The sequence below is a fragment of the Falco punctatus genome (genome assembly GCF_963210335.1).
Source record: "Falco punctatus genome assembly, chromosome: 13".
In the NCBI taxonomy this organism is placed as follows: Eukaryota; Metazoa; Chordata; class Aves; order Falconiformes; family Falconidae; genus Falco; species Falco punctatus.
This window is the reverse complement of record NC_137593.1, coordinates 23,899,440-23,923,685: the sequence shown is the minus strand read 5'-3', so window position 1 is coordinate 23,923,685 and position 24,246 is coordinate 23,899,440. Positions and strand designations below refer to the sequence as shown.

Here is a 24,246-nt window from a genome sequence, read left to right as displayed (position 1 = left end):
GATTGCTGGTATCAATACTAGCAACTATCAATACCAGCAACTTACTCGGATTTCCTTGATGGATTTTTTTTGTAATCAAGCCCATCTCTTCATCGATGTTGCTTAATCAATTTTATTGTCTATAGAGCAGAGCTGCTTGTGGTCAGGTGTAACTGGTGATATTGAAGTAGCCTTGGAGTATGAGTAAGAGGGAAGAAGAGACCCTGGGTATGAAGAAGCGTCTGTTCATCCTATTAAAATCGTAACATTGTTTGGTAACAAAGTATTTAATACACTCTTAGTTAAAGAAACCTCTCTGAAATGAAAACCATAAACAGCTGCTGATGGCTTAATAGCTTAAGAGTAGCTGGGGCATTCCATCAATCTGAAAAGCAATTTATTGTGAGTATATTTCAAAATGGTGGAGGTTATTGCTATGATACATCTAACCATAATGGCAATGGGAAACATATATCCTCTCTTGAGAGCTATGAAAGGGCTCAGTGACTACTTTGTTAGGTTCCCTGCTGAGTTCAGTCATCTATGGCTGTGCTGAATAACTGAGTATGGCTAAAGCAAAGAACTGACTAATTTATCAAAAAAGGTGCCTTGGAAACAAACTTAGGTCCAATGTGGGTGCAGGAAGGGAGAGGACAAGTCCTGGATGCTCTGCTGCTAGAATCTGGGTGCTGCTGCCTCTCATTCTCCCTGCAGCAGGACTGCTTGAAAGCAACCGCTCCTCACTGCAATGCCCCTTCTGTGGTGTTAACAGGCATTGCCTGCCACGTCTCCTGAGGAAACAAAATGTAGGCAGCCAAGGCTTGTTGGACCTAATACTACTTGGACCTATTCTGCATATAGCAAAAATAGTTAGAAACCATTAGCAAATTCTAACCTGCTTTGGCATCCCAGATGTGAGGTTCCTTGTAACTCAGGTTAAAATTTGCAGATGGACACTGGGGAAAATTTATTGGTGACAGGAGGGGAGGAGAAGTCAGCCTGTAGCTATTCTTAGCTCGCTCAGGAGCAGCTGCTTGACTGGTGAGCAGCTGCTGGTGCTGTGCAAGCAGCCTTGCATGGACCCTTGAGAAAGCCAAACCTGGTGCTTAGAGCTGGCAGTGCTGCCCTGAGAGGGAAGGGGACAGTGAAGGAGAACCGAGAGCCCCTTGCAGGACCTGAGGATACTGGCATGTTCCTGGGGAGAGGCACTGGGACACCTGGCAGGAGCATCTCACTGGGAGCCAAGCTGCACTAGACCTGCTGCCAGTGGAACTGCTCCCTTGCTTTGCTTTCACTACTTGCCTGCTGTCAGCACCTGGAAACTCACTTGCATCTACAAATATAACCTTTCTTCATACAGAGGTTAAAATAAGTTGAAATAAATATGGACAGATACTTTCTTGTTTGCTCTCGAGTCCAATTTATTTAAGTGTAGAGCTATTCCTTAACTCCATGGCTTGTAAATCTGACCTTCACCTTGACAGTTAACTCCAGTACATGTGAAAATGGTTCATTTTCACTTGGCTATCTCTAATGGCATTACAGTTTGTTAATTGTTTTGTAATCAGTCTGCTGTGTCCCTCTTCCATGGCTTCCAGGGGCTACTATACCCGGGATGATCAAGCTAGTTGCTGACAGGCATGCTGTCTGTTCACAAGAGCTGGAAATATGCAGTATTTCAGTAAAGCAGACTGTAAGAACATCCACAGGGCCAGCCTGTCAGCTCGCCCAGCTCAGCCCAGCAGCTGAGGATGCCTGAGAGTAAGACACAGAGCAGAAGTGCGGTGCTGCTTGGTCACACTGATCCCAGGCCATGCTGAGACACCCTGAGCCAGGACACTGTGTAGTTGATAATATATTTTGATAAGACATGCCATAGCTTAACTGTCAAAACCTTCTGCCTTGTGTTTTGAACAAGCCATTGCCAGACTAATTTGATGTTTCTTGGTAGAAAGCAAGGTCTCTTTGTCCCTTTGCTGGCCTGAAGGCTCCCAGTCTGCTTTAGCTAGTCCTTGACTGTCAACTCCCTTCATCTTCTTCCTTGTATTTTTCTTGTCATGTCCTTCTGTGATGGTGAAACCAAAAATGCATGCAATATGCAAAGGGGAGCAATTGTGGCACCATGGCATAGTGATCTCCTGTGGGTTTTTTTCCTCTTTTCCTGTTTGATTTGCCTTTTTGTCTGTGACTGAGCATTGAACAACATTTTACCGGAACTATCTATGTAGTTCCAAATCTAGTATCTCCATTGGAATGGTCATATACCATGGACCTTTACAGTTTACCCAGGTGCATCATTTTATGTTTACTTTTATTGGCCATTTTGTTATTCAGCTGCTTGGTACTGTGAGGTCCTCACATGATTCCTCCTTGTCTGCTCTGAGCTTTACTATATTGGCTAAACTAGCTTTGTCAGAAAATTTTGGAGCTTTTGTATTCACAAAAACTGAAGCAAAGCTCAAAGGAAAGAAAGTGAAGCTGTGAATGCCTGAAAGATCTAGGGCAATTCACACCTGTCTGAGCAAAGCATATTTTAGTCATGTGAACCTCCTTTTGACCTGTGCTATTTGGACCAAATTGCTGGAGGAAATAATCAAAGATTTGTGCTTCCTTGGGATGGTCTATATATCACTGCCATTGCTTGTTCCTGATGTGCAAAAGTGGTGCAGCCCAACAGAGAACATTTTGTCTACTCAACCCAAGGGCAAAGCACTTCACAGGTACCTGTAAGTGCTATTTAGTTTTTAAATAAGTTCTTACAGAGCTCTGCATGCATGTGCTTTTTACCTATTGATTAAATAGGAAATATTCTGTTTCTTTTAACGTATAGGGTTTTTTTTTTAGTGCCTGGAGGAATATAGAAATTTGTGTGTGTGTGTAATACCAGTCTAATAACTATTGAGAAAACAAAGGCATCCATAAACTTGCTTTTTCCATATTCATTTATTTTTTGTTTCTAGTTAATCAACAAGCAGAACTGAACTGCTCCACAGGGGCTGGCTCTGGGTAAAACAGCCCATTAGCAATGGGCCCACCTGAAGGCAGGCTCACGGGGCTGGTAGCTCCAGGGCTGTTCCCCAACAGTGAGCAAGTCACACGAGCAACTGCGCTGCCCAAACTGCATTTGCCTATTCCCAAGGGAACATCCTCCATGCTCAGACTGATTTCCGTCTCTGACAGAGCTGATTGATGTATGTGGGGTTTTCTGGCTTTGAAAGCCATCTACATAAAGTATATATTGATTGGATCCTCCTGGGACAGGTGAGTGGGATAAACTTTTTACCATCAGCTTCTGCTATAAAGCAAAGCTTTTATGAGTCAATGGTCTTATCTAAAAAGCTTCACCCAAACTTTAGAATAAGGTACTTGAAGAACTTGCTGCCAGCAAAAGTAACAGTGTTTTGAACTAATGAGCCTTTCTGAAAAAGTTTCATTTCTTTCAGAAACAAGTAGAAATTAAAACATTGGACTCTTTCAGCAGCTGCCCTGTGAAGTGTTATAGTATCTACTGAAATACGGTTGCTGCTGAGCCAGATTTGCATTTGTGGGCACCATGGTATCTCCAATTAACTGCTCAGCAGTGAAGAAGCCTGCAGGGCAGCAACTGTTAGTGGAGGGCTCCACTAAGTGATTCATACCAGCACTTTGCTGGGCATTAAGTGCTGTCATTTCAGCTGCCCTCTGTGTGGAGCCTGGAAAAAGGAAAGGGGTCCTAGAGCAAAAAGAAAGGAGGAGGTGGAATGAAAGTGCTTGCAGCATATTAGAAATGCTTTTTGGTTGGCCCCGGAAGATGCAGAGCCCTGTTTGGCACACTGAGCCCACCATGCATGGTCCTTCAAGCAACTGATGAGAACTTACCAGTTCTTCTGTAGGGTCAATGTTGTGTTTAAATCAGACAGACCCAGTGGAGGGGAGCAGTTGTACAGCAACAGAAGCCTTGATAGAAAAGGGATTAAAATTAACATTTTAAACAACTGTATATCTTGGCTGTATCCCTATGCAACTGCTTTAAATGCTAATTCTCACCCTCTTTTTATAATTTCCTAGACCTCCTTTAAAATGGAAACCCTGAGAATTTATTTCCATCTGCAATCTGTGTGCTACCAAATGGAAAACTTTGCTAAGAGTTAAATTGAGAGCCTCTTGTTAAAAGACTGTCGCACAAGGTCAGGTCTGTGATCCCCCTAGCTCTGGAAGGGAGTCACTTCAAGCTTCAAAAGACAGAATAAGAAACTGTAAAGAAGGTAGGTGTAATAGGCCATGTCAGTGCGAGCCTCGATAGTTACACGAATCCTCCTGAGATCATCCAGCATTGCAACAAGACCACGCGGTGAACTGAGTGCCCCTGGACCTGGTAACCTCTGTGACTCTGTCATCCTCCTACAGCAGCACCGTTATTCCTCAAGAGAAGAGCTGCAGGATGGGGCCGTCTCAGGAACATCATTATTCTCCTTTGTCATCATCCAAAATGTGTTACCTTGCCTCCCACTTGGAACTATACCTCCCTTATTGACTGCCAAAATAAAAAACTACTGATGGATTTGCACAGAAGTAGCTTTATGCTAATTATTTAATTACAGCTAATGACAGTTTTGTGTGTGTATTAGCATATGTCAGTGCTTCTCATAGTTCATTTGAACAGGATATACAGGTTAGGCAGTGAAAGGGAAAGCACTGTCTGGCTTTGCAGGCAGTGCTGGTGCATGGACCCCAGCACCACAGGACTCCACCAAGCAGGGGAAGCACCTTCTCCCACCGGCAGCAGCCCAGGGGAGTGGGGCAGGGGTGCTGGAAGTACCTGGCTGATGTAGAGGCCCCTCCTGCAGGACTAGGAAATATTAAATGGGAGGATTAAAACCTTTCAAAGATGAAACAGATTCTGCTTTCATAATAATTTTCTCTTCAGCCTCCACAAGAGTTGGCACAGCTTGGTGTGCTACAAAGTACTCTCCCCACCTCCTTGCTCAGAACATCTTTAATTAATTCTTGGCAGGACTATCTAACTCTGCATGTAGATAAGAATAAATTTCAGCAAAGCTGGGGCCTCCTGCAAGGCCACTCGCCTGGGTCTCTCTGCTGAAGGACTTTGCGTGAATACAAAGACTTTCCCAGCATGGCATTCCTGTGGCACACAAATGGATGTGGTGAAGCGAAGGCACCAATGTCAGCACCCGCACACACAGTTAGGAAATGTAGGGGTCTAGAATCAAGATAGATAAATGATTTTGTAGACCATAAAGGCAACTGAAAATTCCCAGCCGAGAGAGAGCAGATCAGATCAACAACCACTACGTTAAGATCATCACAGCATGAACATGAGCAGTGAGCTCTGCACTGGCATTTCAGTAGCTCCTTTCCAGAGCGGAGCCATCTGGAAACAGCTGCCAGGTCTGGCAACACAACCTGAACAGCCACATCTTGTACGAGCATGGAAATCCCTGCGCCTCCCCATGAGTCGCAGAGTACTTTCTGCTGCACCTTTGTTCCTGCCCACACCTGCTGCCATCGGTTTTGTGCTAAAAGAAAATCAATCAAGTTTTACTCATCGACTGAATATTCTCCAAACTCTGTCTCCCCTTCAGGCTTCTTGAAGTTTTGTGTTCACTCAGCAACCTGCACAGACTGAAGCCCAAAGCACCTGCTTGGCACTGGGAGAGGAATCTTTCCAGGAGATCAGTGTAATGTGAAAACGCGTTTCAATGCACCTTATCGGCCCTCTTTGGAGGCTGCAGTACCTGCACCATCAGCATGGCTGAGGTCTTTGGGGACTTACTTAGTTGCTTAATGTAAGCCAATTGATTTCAGTGAGCACTTGGCACCTGTGTACACTTTAAGATCTGGATTTTAAGGATCCCAAGTAGAGAACATAAATCAGCATCAAGTGTTCACTGGTTTTGTGACTCAGCTGGAGAAGGAACTCAATAACCAATTTGCCAATTTGCTCAACTAACATTTCTTAAAATCTCTTTTTCTAATGGGGCAGAAAGAAAGAAAATCAAGAAGGCAGCAAAGGTAATAATCGCTGAATTTGCTTCTGGATTTTTTCCATCTTCAAAATGGGAAAGTGTTACTGTCAAAGTTGATTCTGATTTCTTCTCAGAAACTGCCCACTGCCTCTTTCATGGACAGTGAGGAAATACAATGCAAATGTGAGCAGTTAAAATACCTCTACCTGAAGGCAACAAAATCAGATTGGTGTAGTAACTTGGTGACGTTTCTCTTCTTTTCCCCCCACCCTCCCTTAAACACCACTGCTAATTTACAGCAATAGAAATCCTTTTGGAATCTGTAGCTGACTCGGAGCTACAGACCTTTACTACTGCCAGAAGAAGAAAAGGGGAGAGAGAGAGGTAATTTCTAAAGTGAAATTAAACTAACCATAAAATAAAATATTTCCAAAGACACTTAATTTCATGTCAGTTCAGAGAAGCCTTTTGGATTTAAGCCACCTAAAAATAAAATACTGAAGTACACACTTCAGGACTGTGTTTCTTTTAATACTCTGTGTTGCAGTTCAGAAACCGTAAGGAAATGTAATTGGATCTTGTTATGCCTAAATTAAAAATCAGAATCTGCTTTGGAAATTATTGTAATAAAAGAAGAAACAATAGACTTTGCATAATTATTAATCTCTTGTAATAATCCTCAGCTGTATAGGTTATTTTCCAGAAACACAAGCAGTATCTTGCAGAAAAGATGAAATTTATTGGCTTGTTTTTCTTCTGTATGCTGATGAACATGCTAACAGGTAAGTTTACTGCTGAATTTATTCTTGCTTACTTTTTCAAGCAGCCAGAAATATTCTGTTACTAATACAGTATCTTCTATTTAGTATCAGTTATCACTCGCATATTAGTCACAGCTGGTCTGGCTGCTAGTTAAGAGTATTTGGTTTGTAGCACCAAGTGACTGCAAACAAGGAATTCCTTATTCAGTTGTTCAAGAAACAAAAAACACTTGGCTATACGGAGGGTCCTATGTTTGCATTAAAGAACTCATCTGCTTCTGGCTACACAGCAAACCTTTTATTAACAGTAAGTCCTTCTGTGCAGGAGCTGATACTGATGAGTTTCCTCTTTATTTACAGATGCCCAATCAATCCAGGATGGAGATGGTAATTCTTAATGTGTTTTTCTTTTCTTTGTACCACTAACGATTAGGAGAGTCATTTGTAACTCCCAGACCTGATCCTCAGCAGTGATTTTGGCAGGAACGCTTACTAACCTCCGTGGGCTGTGGAAGTACTTTCACTTAGTTCTGGTGGAGAAAGAAGAATGAATTTTTAGAAAATTATTTAAAATTTATTAAAAGGCGCCATATTAATGTCTAATAATAGAGCTAGTATACTTGCAGTCTTAAGATGAAAAGGGGTTATGGTCAAGTCGCTAATTCTGTTGTATAAAGTCATAACTGGAAAGCACCAGACTTATAGTAGAGATCTGAGAATTTTGTCCATCCTGAACAGTAATACATACAATGTGTGCCTGGTTATTGGCAAGAAGTACTGACTTCCACAACAAAAAGCTTAAAATTTACAAATTGCCATGAATCCAATTAAAGAAATGTTGGAGTAAATCTCTTAGCACAGCTACCCTGTGGTTCATTTCAGTTTGTGTGATTAGTCCATTGGATTAGTGTTTGCCTTTGATTAAAAAAAGCCCTCAACATCCTAATGATGTTTACATTGGCTTATTGATGATTACATCAGTTAACCTCTCCTCAGTGTTTTCAGACAGAATTATTTCTGAAAATGAAGTTGCATAGAAACATCTGCAATAACAAGGTACTGCTATTGCTGGTGTACATCTCGGTTAGTGAAAACAGCAGGACAGCCAGCAGCATCCCAAGTGCAGACACACAAATATGCAGGGAGAGTATTGTAGCAGATATGGAAAGTAGAAATACATATACAGAATAAGGGCTAATATGATTACTTATAATTCAAAACTTTACTCCCTATGTTCTATTATATTTCCTTACGGCTCTAAAACCTTTTGAATTTATTATCTGTGTTTTCACAAGTTTTAAGTGTGCTATTATATTTGTGCACAGCAAATATTTCTGCAGCAACCTCTTAGATAGTCAGGAGAGCGTGTGTCAATCTAAAAATAAAATCTTGTTCAGGCAGTATCCTGTTGCTCTCATTACCAACAATTATGGTTTTCTTTCACACTGGGCCAAACAGCCGACTGCAAAGTGAATCTAAGGTCGGCTGATATAAACAGGGAATTCTCTGCAGACAGCATTTGGCTGGTTCATTTGATTTGTTATATGCCATCTGTGCCTGCACGCTGCAAACTTTACTCCGTAAAATTAAGGTCTGACAATAGGATTGTTGAAGGTTCTTAATTCCCACTAAAGACCCCGGTCACAAGCTGAGCCTGGTGAGTGGAATGGTTCCCATTTATTTAAATGGGCTTTAAATCAAATCAAAATACTGGGTTTAGCTTTGCTGCACATAAAGACATTTGTAACTATGTGGTCTCAGCTAGTGCTTGTATGTGCTTCTCTGTTTGCCCAGATTTGGGCCCAAGGATGGTCAGCTCCTGCATTTTCAGAATTGATTTTGTTTTCCTGCTGAATTTGAAATCTTGTTTCAATGAGTATTTCACATTTTCTCAGATAATTCCTAGAACAGGCACAAATGCCGTAGCTGTCTTCCAAGTGGCAATGCCTTTCCTCTCCATCTCCTTAGCCTGTTTCCTACGGCCTGCTGAGAAGAGGCACAACTTGTTGGTTCTAGGCAATGCTTGGGCAGCATGGACCCAGCCCCTGGGGATGTGGGGTGGATCCTGCACCCCCGGCTTCTGTGGTACTCAGCTGAGCTGCCTCTGTGCTGAGATGGCAGGGGAGAAACTGCATGGCCCCTTCCCTGGCTCTGCCGCCAGCAGTGGGGGGCTGCAGGGGCACAGCATAGGTGATGGCGCCTCATTCCTTGTGGTTTTGTATTGGGCAGAGGAAATGGTGTGGAATGAGGAAAAAAACGCCTTTCGATTGCAGTTGTTCCTGCAATCTAAATAGCCAGCAGCTTTCCAGAAATTAAAGCAGCCTGACGAATTCTTGAATTGCTGCAAATGCTGATGATGTCCTTCATTCCCGTGCTCCATCTTGTCGCACTCTGTCATTCCTGGTGCAACTGGAGCAGAGAACATCGGCTTCATCTCCTGCCGCAGGAGCTCCAGGGCAACCTACAGCCCCAAACCACGCTGGCTCCCAGGCCCACACTTTGAGCAAAAATGCTTCATATTATAGTATTCTGCAACACTTTTTTTTTTTTTTTTTTTTTAGATCTCCACCAGGAATTGGTAGCTTTGCCATACTGGCCCTTCTCATCCAATGATTTCTGGTCCTATGTGGAATATTTCCGGACCCTGGGAGCCTACAACAGGATTGATGAAATGGCCAGAGCCTTCTTTGCCCAGTTCCCCTTTGGTAGCCACCTTGGCTACCACGTACCTGACCATGAGCGCTAAATGCTTCCCTCATTTTTCTGGAGCTGGGGCCGAGCTGTTTAGGTGAATCCATGGCTGCCAGCCAGTGGCCCTCAGCAGCCCCTCAGCAGCCCCTCAGCCCTATTAATACTCCTAGCAGTCACACGTAGCGCACTTCATGCTTTTTAAGGCTTTAAATGCTACTTAAATTAGCCTTTTTGGCAGTTTATGCTTTTGCACAAAATCAATAAACTCCTTGATTCTGTTGCATGGTTTCAGGAGGTGGTTTTTTTTACATGTAAAAAGCCAGAAAAACGCTCTCTGGGTGTAGGGTAGCTAAATGCCAGTCTACCCAGTCTGGTGGCTGGAAGGACCACCAGTATAATTCACAGCCGCATCCTTTGCAGGGTAAATGGTGCCCTCTTGGCAGTCCCTGGGCTACCTCAGCGCCATTTTCCTCACGGCCCCCGCCGTTGTCATGGCGCCATTTTGCTCACCCCGCCCTCCTCGCCATGACAACGGCGGGGCCCGCGCTCAGGGCAACCAGCGAGAGGGGACTCCTCCAGGCGCGCAGAGCGGCACCTCGCTGGCCGGCCTCATAGCGGAAGTAGGTGCTGCGCGCCCGGAAGTGGTGCCGCTGAGGAGGCGAGCGGAAGTGTCGCCATGAAGCCGGCGGTGGATGAGATGTTCCCCGAGGGAGCTGGCCCTTACGTGGATCTTGATGAGGTGAGGGGGTGTTGGGGGAGCTGCCTGCGAGGATGGGGGTAGCTGGGGCTCCTAGGCGGGGCAGGGCCGTGCTGCCCGGCCGCGGCCCGGAGGCGCTCAGCGCCTGCTTTCCTAGGCAGGGGGAAGCACGGGGCTGCTGATGGACCTGGCCGCCAACGAGAAAGCGGTGCACGCCGACTTCTTTAACGGTAAGGGCCGCCGCGCTCCGGGGGTGGGCGGGATGAGGGGGCCACCGCGGCGCCTGCCCGCCCGGCGGGGATGGTAACGCCTTGGGCCTGGCAGGTAACAGCGTCAGAAACTGAAGATTATCGAAACAAACCTCGCTTGGTTTCTCTATGACCTCATGTCTTTGGTGCCTGATAGTCGTTGAAGTTCTCACTAACCGTTCTTCTAGTAAGGGGTATCATAAAGAGCACTTCAGTGTTAAATGATGCATGTGGGAGTGATATAATTAATGTTTCTCCTCTCATGGAGGTTTTAGGCGATTTAGCCTGTTAGTCACTAGAAAGAAAAATGCCTTAATCTATTTGCATAACAAATAGGTTATATTAAACAGAGTGAATATGTGACAAAATGTGGGCAGAACTTTACAAAATTGTCTCTGGGTGTTACTACTTTATAGATAAGTCCTTAATCTCTTAAGGCAGGCGTGCATATGTATCCAAAGGAAAACAAATAATTGGGGTTTGTAAATAAAACCTTGGGGCATGTACACTTTTTGCATTTGAAAGTCAACTGTCCGCACGTAAGCATATAGAGCTGCTTTTAGAGAGGCGAAGAGCTATGTATCTGAGCACGCAGGGATAAAATATACGCCACCTGACATTTGGTTACTAGAGTGTGTGTGGGGTTATGCTTCTTAAGAAGTGTATTTAGACCTTTCAGTAGTGAATTTCAGATATGTTAATAAGTCAGGTTGCTGCGGTGCTGTTGATGATCCAAATTGACAGTGGAACAAAGTAGATGTCTCATGTTGCTCAAGACCTAGAATACAGGAGAATAAAGAAGTTCAGGTTTGATATGCTCTCACCAGTTGTGAGGCACCTAGCTCTGTGTTGGAGCCAGCATATTCACGAGTAGGAGTAGGTATTTCCAAAAAGTTCTGCCATCAAATTGTGGTATTACACTCCTTTGGTAGTTTAGGACTCTTCTAAATGAGGATTATTCCTCAGTTTATTTTATAGCATGTGTACATTGCATTCTGTAGAATTAAGACGTGGTTTCATTTATGTTGTTAAGTTATGGTCAATATATGAAGAAGATATCAAGCCAAGTAGTTAAGAGTACTTCCCAAAGATGACTAGAACATCTGTGATTAGCTGGCCACGTTTCACTAGTCTGAGATGAGTTCTGAGAGAGTAATGTTATTAACATGTTCACAGCAATGAAATGTTTTTTAAGGAAGCGATTTTTAACAGTAAATCACTAATGTGAATGTCAATCTGCAAAATTTATAAGCATGTGTCTGGATACTGTATCCTGAAGCCAGAATTCTGCAGAAGTGTCTACATCTGAGACTTGCTGCATGCATAAAGTTAGTACTTGTTTAGTTCTGGAGTCTGGGAATCGTGGCTGATGCACTCTGAATGCGATGGCTACTTAATGTGTTTATAAAAGCCTCTCCTTTGAAGCTTCACTTTGCTTTCATAATTTAATTGCAAAGCTTGTGTTGTAGAAGAGGTTTAATTTGTGTGTGCTGGAGAACATAGATGTGGGTCTGCCTGCCTTCTCTGTCTCTTCCCACCCTGATGTTGCATTTCTGGTAACTGATGGTGCAGTAACTTTCTTTCACTTAATTCACTGTTATTTCTGTCTTTAATCCAAATAATGAAGAACTGCACTTGAGTATGTGCATATGTAACAATTGCAACTTTTAAGGTTAATTTTACCTTATCTTATTTTTCTGACTAGATTTTGAAGATCTCTTTGATGATGATGACATCCAGTGAACTTAGTTGTCCAGCTATGCAGTGCTGAGATGTGGATTTTTCTCTAGGATCGCCTGTGGTGCCCATTATTTATTAAAATAATGAAAACAGGAAAATCACGGGGGGTGGGGGGTGGGGGAGTGGAAACTGAATAAGCTGCTTGGGGAATATGAAAACCAGATGGTTAAATATAACTAAGGAGGGAATTGTGAATTGTTATTTCTAGGAAGCTGTGTGTAGATTTTTCTTAAAATTTTACTTGCTGATGTGCTTATCCAATAAAATAAATTTAAAAAAAAAGTCTGTCTGGGATATACTTTGAAAGTAGATATTGCTGTGTTCTGAGCTCCCTTAGAGAATGGTTTATTTTATTTTTTTTTTAATTAAATCATTCACTGTTACTTTTGGATATTATATAAAGATACAGTGGGGGATTTTGGTGCCAGAACGCAGCAGGGCATACTGCTGCCTAGAAAAGTTTTGTTCATCCCACAGGATAGGGTTATTGTTAGTTGCTGGTTCTGAGTAGTCTGACTCGGGTGAGTAGTTCTAGTTTTGTATTGTCATCTTGCTTGATCAAAACATGGAACCTATCTTCATGAAACCGGGTAGAGGGCAAATAACGCTCACAAGTCCAGCACAGCCTAAAACTTAAGGGTTTTCATCCTGGTAGGTTATAGTGACCCATTCAAGATAGGTATACCTAACACTTTTTTTTGTAAAGCTTTCCAGAAACTCTGTTTCATGTTAAAAAGCAGCATAAATAGTACTGCTGGCACTTGGAGTATGCTGTGCCTGTCTGTAGGGAGGGAGCTTACGCTATGTGGCGCGTAAAAAATATTTGAGTTAGTGAAATTCCTTACAAAGAAAGCTGCTGAATTTCATGAACTGCCTTGGTGTGCAGCTTGCAGCTGGTGTCACTGAAGCTACTTTGTGTACTTACTAGTTCTTGCTAACTAAACTTGCACTTAAATCCAATAACTGGTGTGGATTTCTTCTCTCGGGGATGAAGTGAAATGAAAGGAATGTTCTTCAGAGTTGGAATGGGGTGATACCAAAGGTTGTAGCTGTCTGGAGCGTGAAGCTTTCTCCTTTGCAATAAGACTAGGTGAGGAGTTTGTATGTAGTTTCATCTTTCGAAAGGGGGCTGTCAATGTGTAAGAACTTTCATCAGGAACTGTAATCCGTTTGAATCCTCTGTGCGATAGTATTAATATGGAAAGGCTTATACGGAGAACAAAATGTCCTTCAGCTTCACATTGTTTCTGTGTTATCATTTGTCAAGCTTCTCAGTCTAATTAGTCTGCAGGCAATCAACCGGTTGTCAGGAAATAATCACAAGATGTCAAAATCTCTAATAAGAATTGATTTAAAGGGCAATTGTCTGCTTTGGCCGTTTCATCTATTGAGCTTTGATTCCTGTACCTTTTGTGGAGATTGACACTGCTCATAATAGGTGTTTCTGAGTGAAAGAATGAGCCTGTTCTAGCAGCATTTTGCACGCATGTAGACTATATGCTATAGAGTATGAGCTGCTGGGTACTGCTCAGTATTTCAATGTGCCAGTAAAGGCTCTAGTCTGAATAGATTTATGGAGGTACTGAGGCTGGTGTCATGAATTGTCCCACTGACTTCAGTGGGACAGCTGGTAACGTGTAAAGCTGACCTTCTGCCTGAGTCTTGGCAGGATAAGGTCCCAAGTGCTAAACTGCTTTAGGAGTGTGGCCCGTTGTGCAGCACAGATGAAATGGAGTAGCTTCAAAACACTTTGAAATCAGCCTGTTCCCTTTGATATTCTGACAAGGCCGGTTTTCTGCAGGAAACTGCTAGCTGTCACAGTGTATTCTTAGGAATTAAGGATGTGTGGTCTATTTTGAGCTGAAAACAATCAAGCCATTGTGAAGGGGAGAAAGTTACCATGCTAAAGGAAGCTGGCTGTCATCTGGGTGTAACGTTTCTGCAGTGCCTCTTCGAAGCTGGCTACCAAGTTAGCAGGAGAATCCAGTGCTCCGCTGCTTGTTGTGCGAGCAAGAAAAGGCAAGCTCAGACCTAGTGTGGTAGTAGTGGTTGGTGGTTTTGGGGTTTAACTTATTTACCTTCTGGGGCTTTAAAACAAAAGGTTTTCTGTTTAATACTTCAATAATTGAAGTGGAAGGTATTTTTCTCAGTAAAGAGGAAATTGATTTTAGATGAATAAATAAAATTCTTCCTGCTTCCCCAGGGTGTTGAGAAGCTGGCGGGCATTTTCCTGCTCTCAATGTGCAGTTGTTCAGCACATGCTGGGCAGATGACACTGCAGCCCTGTTATCTGCGAGTCCCCCTGTCAGCAATGGGGCCGGACTGTGGGTGCCACACCAGGGCTCTTCTGGAAAAGCACTAGCACAGTGCAAGTCAGTCCTTGGCAGGAGAGGTGGCTTTGAGGGCAAGGATTTGCTTCCATGTTTTTGCTTCCAGATTATTTATTTATTTAATTAATTTTAGTTTGCCTTTTCATTTGCTCCAGTTGGTCTTTGCCAAGCAGCAGGGTCAGGATCCTGACCCAAATTATGACCTTTTTCTCAAGCTACTACAGGGAATTAGAGCAGAGGGAGAGAGGAGCAGTGTCTTTTAAAGCTTTTAAAATTGGCAGGTAGGGCCCTTTTGGCAAATGTTTCTTTCTTATTTATTGAAAAGTCAGTTTGCATGTAGTAAATTTCCAGTCAGCTCTAATTTTAGTTGTTTTTACTACTGGTCTGTAGCTGTGACATGTCTATATAAGCCTTATATACTCTTTTATAAGCTCATGTAAATTTATACCTTCTGGAAGGGGAAGACCTTATTTTGTATAACGTGAATAAACAGACATACAGCTGAGATCCTTGTGTATGAGGTGGGTGACTGAGCAAGGGAATACATATCAACAAGGGAATATGTCAAAGCACACCTGGGGCAGACAGGAGCTGCCCCTTCTAGGGAAGTCAAGAGTCTCCCTGGCCCAGCTGAGGATGCTTGGATGCTTGGCAAGGACACTTGTAGAGGGGACTCCTGTCACTGGATAGTGACTGTCCTGTGGGATAGCTTCCTAATCAAAGTGTGCCCCTGCTCCCAGCTCCCAATAAAGCTTGCTGAGCAATGTGCTGCTGTGGTCTTTTGATCTCCTGCTGCTTTGAAGTTGTCCCCCTTCTCTGTGTTTTACCTCGTCTGGGATGGCAGATTCACCTTGGCCTTGAAACACCAACCGAAACACACTACAGAACTAGAACAGCTTCTCTAGAAATCCCTGTCCAGGCAGCAGAGCAGCTGTGCTGTTCAGACTCCTTTGGGCAGAGCACTGTGTTTTCACAGATGCCCAGAGGATCAGAGGAAGGTTTGTTGTTTGGGTGTGTTGGTTCATACTCCCAGTCCTTCCCTGCCTGACTCTAAGGGGTTTGAGGGGGGTTTCAGGTGGGATCTCCTGCTATCCCCTGCTCTGCCTCCCTTCCTGATGCTTCTTCATAATGTTGTCCTGCTTTATGGGAGGGATCTCACAGATTGCCTTGTGAGTGGGAATCCTCTGATACACCACAGGGGAAGAAATAGATGTTGATGTTTAATGATTCTATTTCATGGAATCAGCTGCACCTGCATGTGAGGAGGTGACATGACTGTCCTCAGCAGTGTTGTCATGCTGGACTGGTCTCCTGGGATTGGTCTAAGGATGAGCTGGGGTGAGTTTGCTGATTTACAATCCCATGGCAGACTGAGTCTTTCCACCATATACCTACATCTAGTACAAGTGTCATAAAAACACGTGGCAGCCTTGCTCCCAGGCTGGGTATGCTCACGATTGGTTTCCTCCAGAGCATTTCAAAGGGTATGCTTTAAATCTGATGGCGTTTCCTGCATGGAAGTACAATGGCTGATGAGCTAAATGTGGGACTTTATCCTAATTCCTCTGCCGCCTTCCATGCCAGAAAAAGCCTCTAGTGAGTTTATACTTTACAAATAAATAGAAGTCTTGCAAGCAATTTATCTCTTTCTTGTAGCGCTTCATGGTTTAGTGCAGCTGCTATTTGTATTGCAATTAATTACTGGCACAAACGATTACGTGGGGTTGAGGCACAATTAGGATTAGCCTGTAATTGTGTTTAAAAGGGCCATGGATGCTTTCACAGATGGTTTTGCTGCTGGCCGGTCTTTCCAGCTGTAGCCATGTTATTTCTCCCTAATTGTTAGTGCAGTGACTTAAATCTTTCATTGGGGAGTGTTCTTGCTCTCTGCCTTCAAGAGAGCATGGTGCCTTCCTGCTGTTGTTCTCTGAGCAGCAATACAGGGAGGGAAGAGTCAAAACACGGCTGTCAAGATCAAAGGAGCCGAGTGCTCCCTTTATAATCTGCCCTAATTAAAAATCGGCAAATGAGACCTCATTCTTGGTGCCTTCAACATACTGGTTGCTAATAGGAGGTGCTGGTGATGTTTATGCCCAGAGGCCTCCCATTTGTGTGCCTGCAGCAGTACATTAGTTTCTCAAGGGAAAACCATCCATTTAAACTTGCCACAGCTAGACAGCCAGTAAACAGCCAGCCCTAACTTTGTACTAGGCATCTGTCATCAGGACTGATTAAAAAAAAACATAATGAACTAAAACATTTAAGATTGTTGGGCAGCAGGTGATTCTGTGCCCTTTCAACATGTCAGTGTCATTCTTGGCTCTTTTGTTACTAGATAATTGTGTGTTCAAAGCATTGTGCAGTCCCAGGCCTTGGATATGTGGCTATTTTGGCTAGGTTTTCCTATCCCACAGGTTTATGAAGCTTGGAGGGAGAGTAAAGCCACAGCAACTCAGTAATGGAAAAAGGCTGGATTCATTAGGAACTCCCCTGAGCTCATCCCCCAGCACCTCATTACCCTCCCAAAGCCTATTTGCAGCTCTGCCCCAAAAGCTGCTTACGGCCAGTGTGGTCACCTGTGGCTCCCTGCCCTTAGGCTACTGCGGTCAGCCTAGCTGTGTGCTCCTGGCATGGCAGAGCCAGGCTGGTGACACCGCTACCACATGCAGGGAGGTCGGTGGCTCCTGGACTCTGAGGGACGCTGGGGCTTGCAGCCTGGTGGGGTAACTGCTGGTGGTGCTCAACTGCTGCTTCTGAAGCTTGTCAACATGTTTTTGGCTTGTTGAGATGCCTGGGCAGTAACGGAGGTGCTAGGGGCAGCTTCAGGGCTTGCCCGGGCTGCAGTGGGGCAGAGGGGTGGCTGCTGAGAGGGGGTGCCTCTGCCTGCCCTGCCCCTGGGCTTGCTTTGCTGCTGGGGGAGCATTTATAGCCTAGGATTCAAACCCAGAGGTTTAACCTTTAAAGCGTGTTTGAAAATGTCCTGTACAGACAGAAGTCCGACCATGGCTCTGGAAGAGGAGCTGGGAGGAGGCTTATGCTGGAGCTGCTTTGCCGCCCTTGTGCCCTGTCGCAGCCCTGCCCTGGGTTACTGCATACTGCATTTACAGGGTGATAAAGAGGCTATATGTTTAACGATAAGATAAAAGACCTTATGTACTAATATAGACCATCCTTGTGGGCCTTTGTGATCTCGTGGTCTGTGATAATGTGTATGTGTGTACATATAAGACACATTCTGCTCATATATGAATATAGCAGTGACTGCAATATTGGGTAGCACAGCCCTGAGCACTCCCATCCTGATAGCTGGGGTGAGGGAAGACCCAGGACCAAAACCAGAGCCAGGCTTTGAAACAAGGACTTCCAGGCTGGGTCTCTGCTGCTTGTTTTGGTCCTTTGTGTAGCCCTCTGCCATCCCACCACCATGGTGGTGAAGAGGCCAGCCAGGAGTCGATGGTGACCCTGAGCCTTTCCTGGGTGGTTGGTCATCTGCCATGAGGTCCGATGGCACCTGTGAGCATACCGAGTGGAGTGTGGGATGATGTTGAGGGCAAGTAAGCATGTGGGCCACAAGGGCCAGCAGTCCCCCAGTTTCTAACACACACCTTGTTTCTTGCACTGCATCCGTGGCAACTTGAGATGGGAGATGCTGTTGGTCCAGGTGGAAGTGACATTGATACAGCTCATGCTGGTGATGGGGCAGTTGTTGGGGGGTGCTAAGAAATCCTGGGTTCTGCCCTGACCTAAAGCAGATGGCATCAGATCTGCGTGGCAGTGTGAAAGGCCATGTCTCAGCCTCTGAGTCCTGGTGCACAGGACAAAACTCTAAGTATATGTGCTCCTGCTGCATGGCAGCAAGGAAAGGAATAATTTGTTTTGCCTGCGTCTTGGGAACTAGTCTTTAAATTAGTATTTCCTCCTAGTGTTCATCCCAAATGCCTCTTAGGACTTTGGTTGTTTCAATTCTCCCTGCCTTCAGAAAATCCATCTGAAAATATTTGGAAAATAACACTGCAAAAGCTCTGACTTGCTCCTTTCAATTTAAGCTTCTTATGCTATTTGATCCAGCAACTGCTTCATTTTTAAATCTCCTTTTGTTCATGGATTATTTTTTTGGCTGCTTTTTTTTTTTCCTTGTTCTCTTCACATTAATTCACACAATAGGAGCAGGGTTTTTCCCAGCTCTCTGATTTCAGCATGATCAGACTGAGCATCAATTTAGCCCTTGCTAAATCTAATATGCTTGAAGCCTCGTGGGCCAGCGGTGGCCCTCTCTCTGGCTGGCCAGGCAGGGTGGATTCAGGCACAGTGGTTTTGGGGAAACAGTCTGGAAACCAGAGCTCATCTTAATGTGAAAAGGAGGCAATACCATGTGAGGTGGTGAGATGCTGAAGCCTTGATGAAACAGAGGGTGGGGAGTTTCTTGGGAAAGCAAAAGGGGTGTATGTATGTGCTCGCCAGCTCAGGATGCCCCCACCGTTCTGGAAAAAAAAAAAAAAAAAAAGAAATTTCCTGGGCTGCCTGGAGAGGCTAGGAGAATATCCCTTTCTTTAATTCCTACCCAACGATGCACACAAAAATGTGGGAGCATTCTCATTGAGAGAGTTTTTTATTGTTATTATTTGTAATGTGGTAATTCACTGGAGCATAGAAAATGCAGCTGTTGGAAGTAATTTTAGTTGAAGCTCTTAGTGCTGTTTTGTGCTTGTAATAATGCATTAGCTCTGATCTGTGTTAGCTTGTTCTGAAGCTTAATGGGAGTCTTCTTTGAATGTATCTGAGAGACCATCAGACCCTCTTAGCTAAAAGTCAAGCAGGCTCCTTGGAGAGCAGTTTGATGGGATTGCTACTAATTCCACCCTTAATGCTCTTCTCCCATTAAGGCAGCCCTGCCGAGAGCTGGGGCAGGTCCCAGGGGTGTTTGTCCCAGAAGCCCATTCCACATGGGAGGTTGCACCACCATCTGAAGCTCTGCCCAGCTGGTGTGCAAACCATTGCTTATGGCACTTATGGTGTGGAAAAGTAGAAACACAGTTGCTGAATCTCAACTTCTGACTGCACTTGGGAGCTGTTCAGAGGGGAGATGGGACAGGATCCTGCCAGCTTGCAGATGGGAACTGTAAGATGCTGTTAGTGTGCCCCATGCTGGTGGCCTCTGGGCTAAACAAGTACTTGTGCCATTACTTCCAGCACCGGGTGAGTGATTTGGGAAGGTACACCTCCACCCCGATGTCCCCTCTGGCCACCAGCTTTGAGGGACCTTCTGCTCCCCTTCTGCAGGGGAGCTGCTGACATTTCTGAGCATCACAACTGTGCAGCCAATATATCTGTCATCACCTTGGGACCCCCAAATCCCCGTGGTCAAGAGGCTGCTTTTGTTGTGTGGCCTCACTGGCATTCATAAGACTTTTCAGATAAATCAAAGGAGAAGATCCCTGCCCTGAACAAACATGCTCTCTACATTAGAGATAATGATGGGGATAAACATAAAAGGAAAATCAATGGATTAAAATCAATGAAAGTTAATAATCTGAATATATTCAAAGATCTGGGCTAAAGAAGGGAGACAAGAAACCATGGGTGGAAGTCAAAGGCCCTAGTAAGACAAGGAGTTAAGATGGAAAATATGGAGCCATCTGTTTCAGCTGAGAAGAGCAGAGATGGCTTTTGTGAGTAGCCTTTTTTTTCTCCTACTCAAATTTTAAAATGCTGTCTAAAATGCGTACCATTGGTTTAAATGAATTTAGTTGGTTAAAAAAAAAGAAATTTAGAATGTGGTATTTAAATGTAACCGTTTTTTTCTCTTATCACTTGTAAACTCAGAAAAAGGTTAGGCCACCTTGAGAGCTACTCTTTCGTGATATGGCAGGAGCGGTGTTTGACTTTGGGCCCAGGTTTCCACACGGAGAGCAAGAGCAGAGGTAGGAGTGAACTCTTGGTCCGGTGGAAGTCACTCATGTGTAACCTCACTGATTTCACAGGAGATAGGGTCCACCCTTGGCAATCATTGCTCCCACAAAAGGGCATTTTCTGGTAAATACAGTATAGCTATAGCGCCAGTGCCCCAGGACACCGTCTGGGGTTAAGCCACCTCATCCTTTCCCATGCAGCACCCCCTGTTTTAATGGACATCCTGGTCTGGGTACAGGAGGAAGCCCATGAAAGTAGAATCATTGATGTTGTCGGCGTAGACACCATTGTTATCCCCCTCCCCGTACACCTGAAGCCAGACCTCGTCCCCAGTGTTGAGGTGCAGCAAGACAGAGCCACTAGCTTGGTCAACGTTGTTTTTCTGGAACTGGTCATAGGTGAAGATCACTGCCTTGTCCTTCTTGTAGAGGCTGACCTTGACGTCCGTCAGGTAGACTGTCAGGTGGTAGGCGAAGTAGTACGTGCCAGGGATGTTGCAGAGGAACTTGCCAGTGCTGGCGTCGTAGTGGCTCTGCTCGTTGTAGAAGATCTTGCTGAAGCGGATGGGGACATTGGGGTGGGGGGCTCGCTCTGTCAGCCCCACGCTGAAAGCAGAGCGGTGGACGAAGGCAGCTTCACCCTTCTCCCCTTTCTGCCCAGGGTATCCGGGAAATCCTCTTGGCCCTTCCAGCCCTGGGATTCCTATTGCACCTGGGTCACCTTTAGGACCTTGCATACCTGGGGGACAGAGCGGGGACGGGGAGGGGTGTTTGCACTGTGCCAGCAGCTGCTGCCCACCAGCCTGAAATGCAGAGGGAGCAGTGGCATGAGGGTCTGCTCAGCAGCACAGAGCTGAGGAAAAACTGGATGAACTCAACACCCCCCATGAGCTGTGTCAGCGAGTGGAAAGCCCACCCGCTCCCCCAGCTGTGTGCAGAGCTGCCAAAAGCAGCATGTCTGCAAAAACATCATTAATTGGAAAAACCACCACCAGACCAAACTCTTTGACTTGGGTTGTGGAATCTCCAACCCTGGAGATATTCAAAAGCCATCTGGCCAAAGATCAAGGATGAACCCACCAGACAGGAGCCCTGCCAGGGCTGGGCCTGGCAGCTGGGGCTGCCCATGGGCTCCAGCACTGATGTACCCCCTGTTCCTCACCAACCTTCCTCTCCTTTCTCTCCCTTTAGTCCGTCTCTTCCGTCTTTCCCATCCCGGCCGGGGAGCCCGTTGTGGCCGGGGTAGCCGGGTGCTCCTCCCATCCAGTTGGCACATGGTGTTTTGGGGTCGGGCTGGAGCTCGTCAGCAGCCCCCTCTGTGCAATGGAGGGCCACCAGCAGCAGCGAGCAGAGAAGGAAGCCTGCTGGGCCCCTCATCCTGGGATCCTGATATGGACAATTGCTTTGTTATCTTTAAAGGTTAATGGAGGGGAGAAGTGAACAACCCCCCCACCCCTGAATAACAGAGAGGCACAGGAGACTAAGTTTGAATCAGCGTATCTGAAGGGCAGCAATTCTGCTTGCCCCAAGGGCCCCTCAGCATCCAGCGTGGTGCTGGTGTGAGCTCCACGAGCCGAGCCGGGAAGGGGCCCTGGGAGCAGTGCTCAGCCCGGGAGCACAGCCGATGTGGAGGAGCAGGCACCAGAGCTGCTCCCCCGGCACTCGCCAGCTCTTTGCATGGGCACAGCTGCAGCTCAGGACCGAGCCCGGCAGGTGCCAGGGTATCTGTGCTGATTCCTTCACAAAAGCGTTGCCCCGTTAACCACGGTGCGCTCTAACTCCCGCCTGGCCCATTGCAAGTCCAGGTCTGGCAGAGCCTGGCTCAGAACCTCCAGCACCCTGGAGCTGAGCAGGTGGTTTGTCACAGCATGTCCACCCCGCTAACCTGGGTCTGTGCAACGTGAGCAGAAACCGCAGCCAGGCTTTCTGTCTCCTTTCAGCGACTGTATGAAATGATAAAACTGTTTTTTCTCACCCGAGTTATGCTTTTGGATTATGGGAAGACAAGTTGTGCAGCATTTAGGCACTGCAGGGTCCTATTTTTCTTTAATCTAGTTGCCTTGTTTGTCAGCGCAATTAGTGCGGCTCCCCAGCACCAGGACGGTGGTGATGCCCTATGGACAACCTGGGGCTTTGTTCTGATGCTCCCAGAAAACTGTGGGACCTTGGCGGGCTTTGGGTCAGGCTTTTAAGAAACAGTTATTTTAGAATGACTATTGCGTGATACTGCTCCCCAGGCGGAGATTGTACCCTGGAACAATAAAGGTATCCTGTTATGAGGATTGTAAGTGGCATAATAGGCGATAAAAAGTGAGTAACGGCATGGCCATTAGAATCCCTTAGCTCAGTAATTTCCAAGAAAAATAGTATTTCAGCGCAAATCCTCTGCAGGGTTGATTTTCCTAGGCAAGCTATTTAAATGTCATATTTTAAATAATGTCTTATTAGCTCTCGTGTAATTGCTTCAAAGGAAGCCAAATAAATGTGCTAGTTTTGGCTGGGGTAGAGTTAATTTTCTTCCCAGTAGCTGGTGTGGGGCTGTGTTTTGGATTTGTGCTGGGAACAGCGTTGATAACACGGGGATGTTTTCCTCACTGCTGAGCAGCACTCACACAGAGCCAAGGGCTCTTCTGCTCCTCACCCCACCCCACCGGCGGGGACATGGGGAGGCACAAGGAGCTGGGAGGGGACACAGCCGGGACAGCTGGCCCCACTGACCACGGGGATATTCCATACCGTGTGATGTCTGCTCAGCGATAAAACTAGGGGGAATATTGGCCAGGGGGCTGCTGCCTGAGGCTTGGCTGAGCATCGGTCAGTTGGTGGTCAGCAGTTGTTTTCATATGCATCAGTTGTGGGTTTATTTCTGTCTTCGTTATTTTCCTTTTCAGTACAAATTGTTATTTTGTTTCAATTATTAAACTGTTCTTATCTCAACCCGCAAGTTTTCTCACTTTTACCCTTGCAATTCTCTTCCCCCATCCTGCTGTGGGGGGTCCGAGTGAGGCTGTGTGGGGCTTAGTTGCCAGCTGGGCTTAAACCACAACAGTAACAAAGAAGTGACCATGATTCCAGGTTTTGCAGGATATTGGGGGGGCTTTGAAGAAAACTTCAGAGCTCTGCTTAATAACTTTGGTGGGCAGTACCTAACCCATTTAATCAGGGAACTTCTAACCATGCTGGCCTTGCCGGTCTCCAGCAAGCCAGCAGCCACCGGCAGCCTGCGATGGGGCCGGGGCCCTGGCTCACAGGCAGTTTTGGGGGCTGAGGGTGCCAGGGGGTTCAGCAATCGCAGCCTGAAGCTTAGGCAGTGTACCTGCATCTCTGTGCTTTGGGAAGCAAAATGCCCCTTTGCAACAAGGATGTAGCAGCTGTCCATGAACCAGGGTGGACAAGTGAAATAGATCTCTATGAATCCTGAAAGTCTCTTTGTTAGGCGAGCGAGGGTGTGCGTATTTTGGCACACTGTGACATGGCCACTTTGCTGTGCCCCAGCCGACAGCATTAAGCAGAGGGACCCCTATCCCCCCCGCCTGGGTCCCCTCCAGCTCAGCTACATGCATTCACCCCTCCAGAATCAGCACAGCCTGTTTGGGGACATCTAACTGCATTAAAACATGCTGGCATTCAATAACAATCTGCTTCAGAATTGTTTCTTGAGCTGTGTTTTGGTGATTGTGTTGGGGTTAGTTCCGCTTTCTCATATGCTGCCTAGAACTTAAATATTCAAAGTTTAGCGATGTGTGCCCCACAGCCAGGTCTTCTGGTAGTTGAAATAAACCCCTACTTTAAGGTCAAAAGTGGCACAAATCTGCGGCATCCCGAAGCAGGGCTGCTGGGAGCTTTCCTGGCAGTCGCCTCTCCAGCCTGCTCCGAAGTGCTTGAAGCGATGCCCGTCCCACAGCATCCCTACACGGCTCTTCGC

General features: G+C 45.7%; 3 protein-coding genes across 5 annotated transcripts in view; 2 read left to right on the top strand and 1 right to left on the bottom strand.

The window, feature by feature from the left end:
- Positions 1–3,752: 3,752 nt before the first annotated feature.
- On the top strand, positions 3,753–9,888 carry OTOS (otospiralin). 3 transcript variants are annotated; one of them, XM_080409427.1, is made up of 4 exons: positions 3,753–6,329; positions 6,637–6,727; positions 7,067–7,093; positions 9,268–9,887. In XM_080409427.1, the coding sequence occupies exons 2-4, from the start codon at positions 6,676–6,678 to the stop codon at positions 9,450–9,452; spliced, it is 264 nt and encodes an 87-aa protein (XP_080265553.1). In that variant the 5' UTR covers positions 3,753–6,329; positions 6,637–6,675; the 3' UTR covers positions 9,453–9,887. The 3 variants fall into 3 exon arrangements, with proteins under 3 accessions (XP_080265553.1, XP_080265554.1, XP_080265552.1); XM_080409426.1 differs by having other exon boundaries at positions 3,754–6,329; positions 6,629–6,727; positions 9,268–9,885; XM_080409428.1 differs by lacking the exon at positions 7,067–7,093 and having other exon boundaries at positions 6,629–6,727; positions 9,268–9,888.
- Positions 9,889–9,984: 96 nt separating this feature from the next.
- COPS9 (COP9 signalosome subunit 9) lies at positions 9,985–12,346 on the top strand. The gene is made up of 3 exons (XM_080409429.1): positions 9,985–10,136; positions 10,252–10,324; positions 12,048–12,346. The coding sequence occupies exons 1-3, from the start codon at positions 10,074–10,076 to the stop codon at positions 12,083–12,085; spliced, it is 174 nt and encodes a 57-aa protein (XP_080265555.1). The 5' UTR covers positions 9,985–10,073; the 3' UTR covers positions 12,086–12,346.
- The window catches only part of ADIPOQ (adiponectin, C1Q and collagen domain containing), a 38,042-nt gene continuing 25,867 nt past the window's right edge, over positions 12,072–24,246 (bottom strand). The window contains exons 2-3 of the mRNA XM_080409425.1: positions 21,488–21,707; positions 12,072–21,060 (exon numbers count right to left, since the gene is read on the bottom strand). Coding sequence (XP_080265551.1) covers positions 20,534–21,060; positions 21,488–21,698 — 738 coding nt within the window. The 5' untranslated portion in view covers positions 21,699–21,707 and the 3' untranslated portion in view covers positions 12,072–20,533. The remainder of the gene's footprint in view (positions 21,061–21,487; positions 21,708–24,246) is intronic.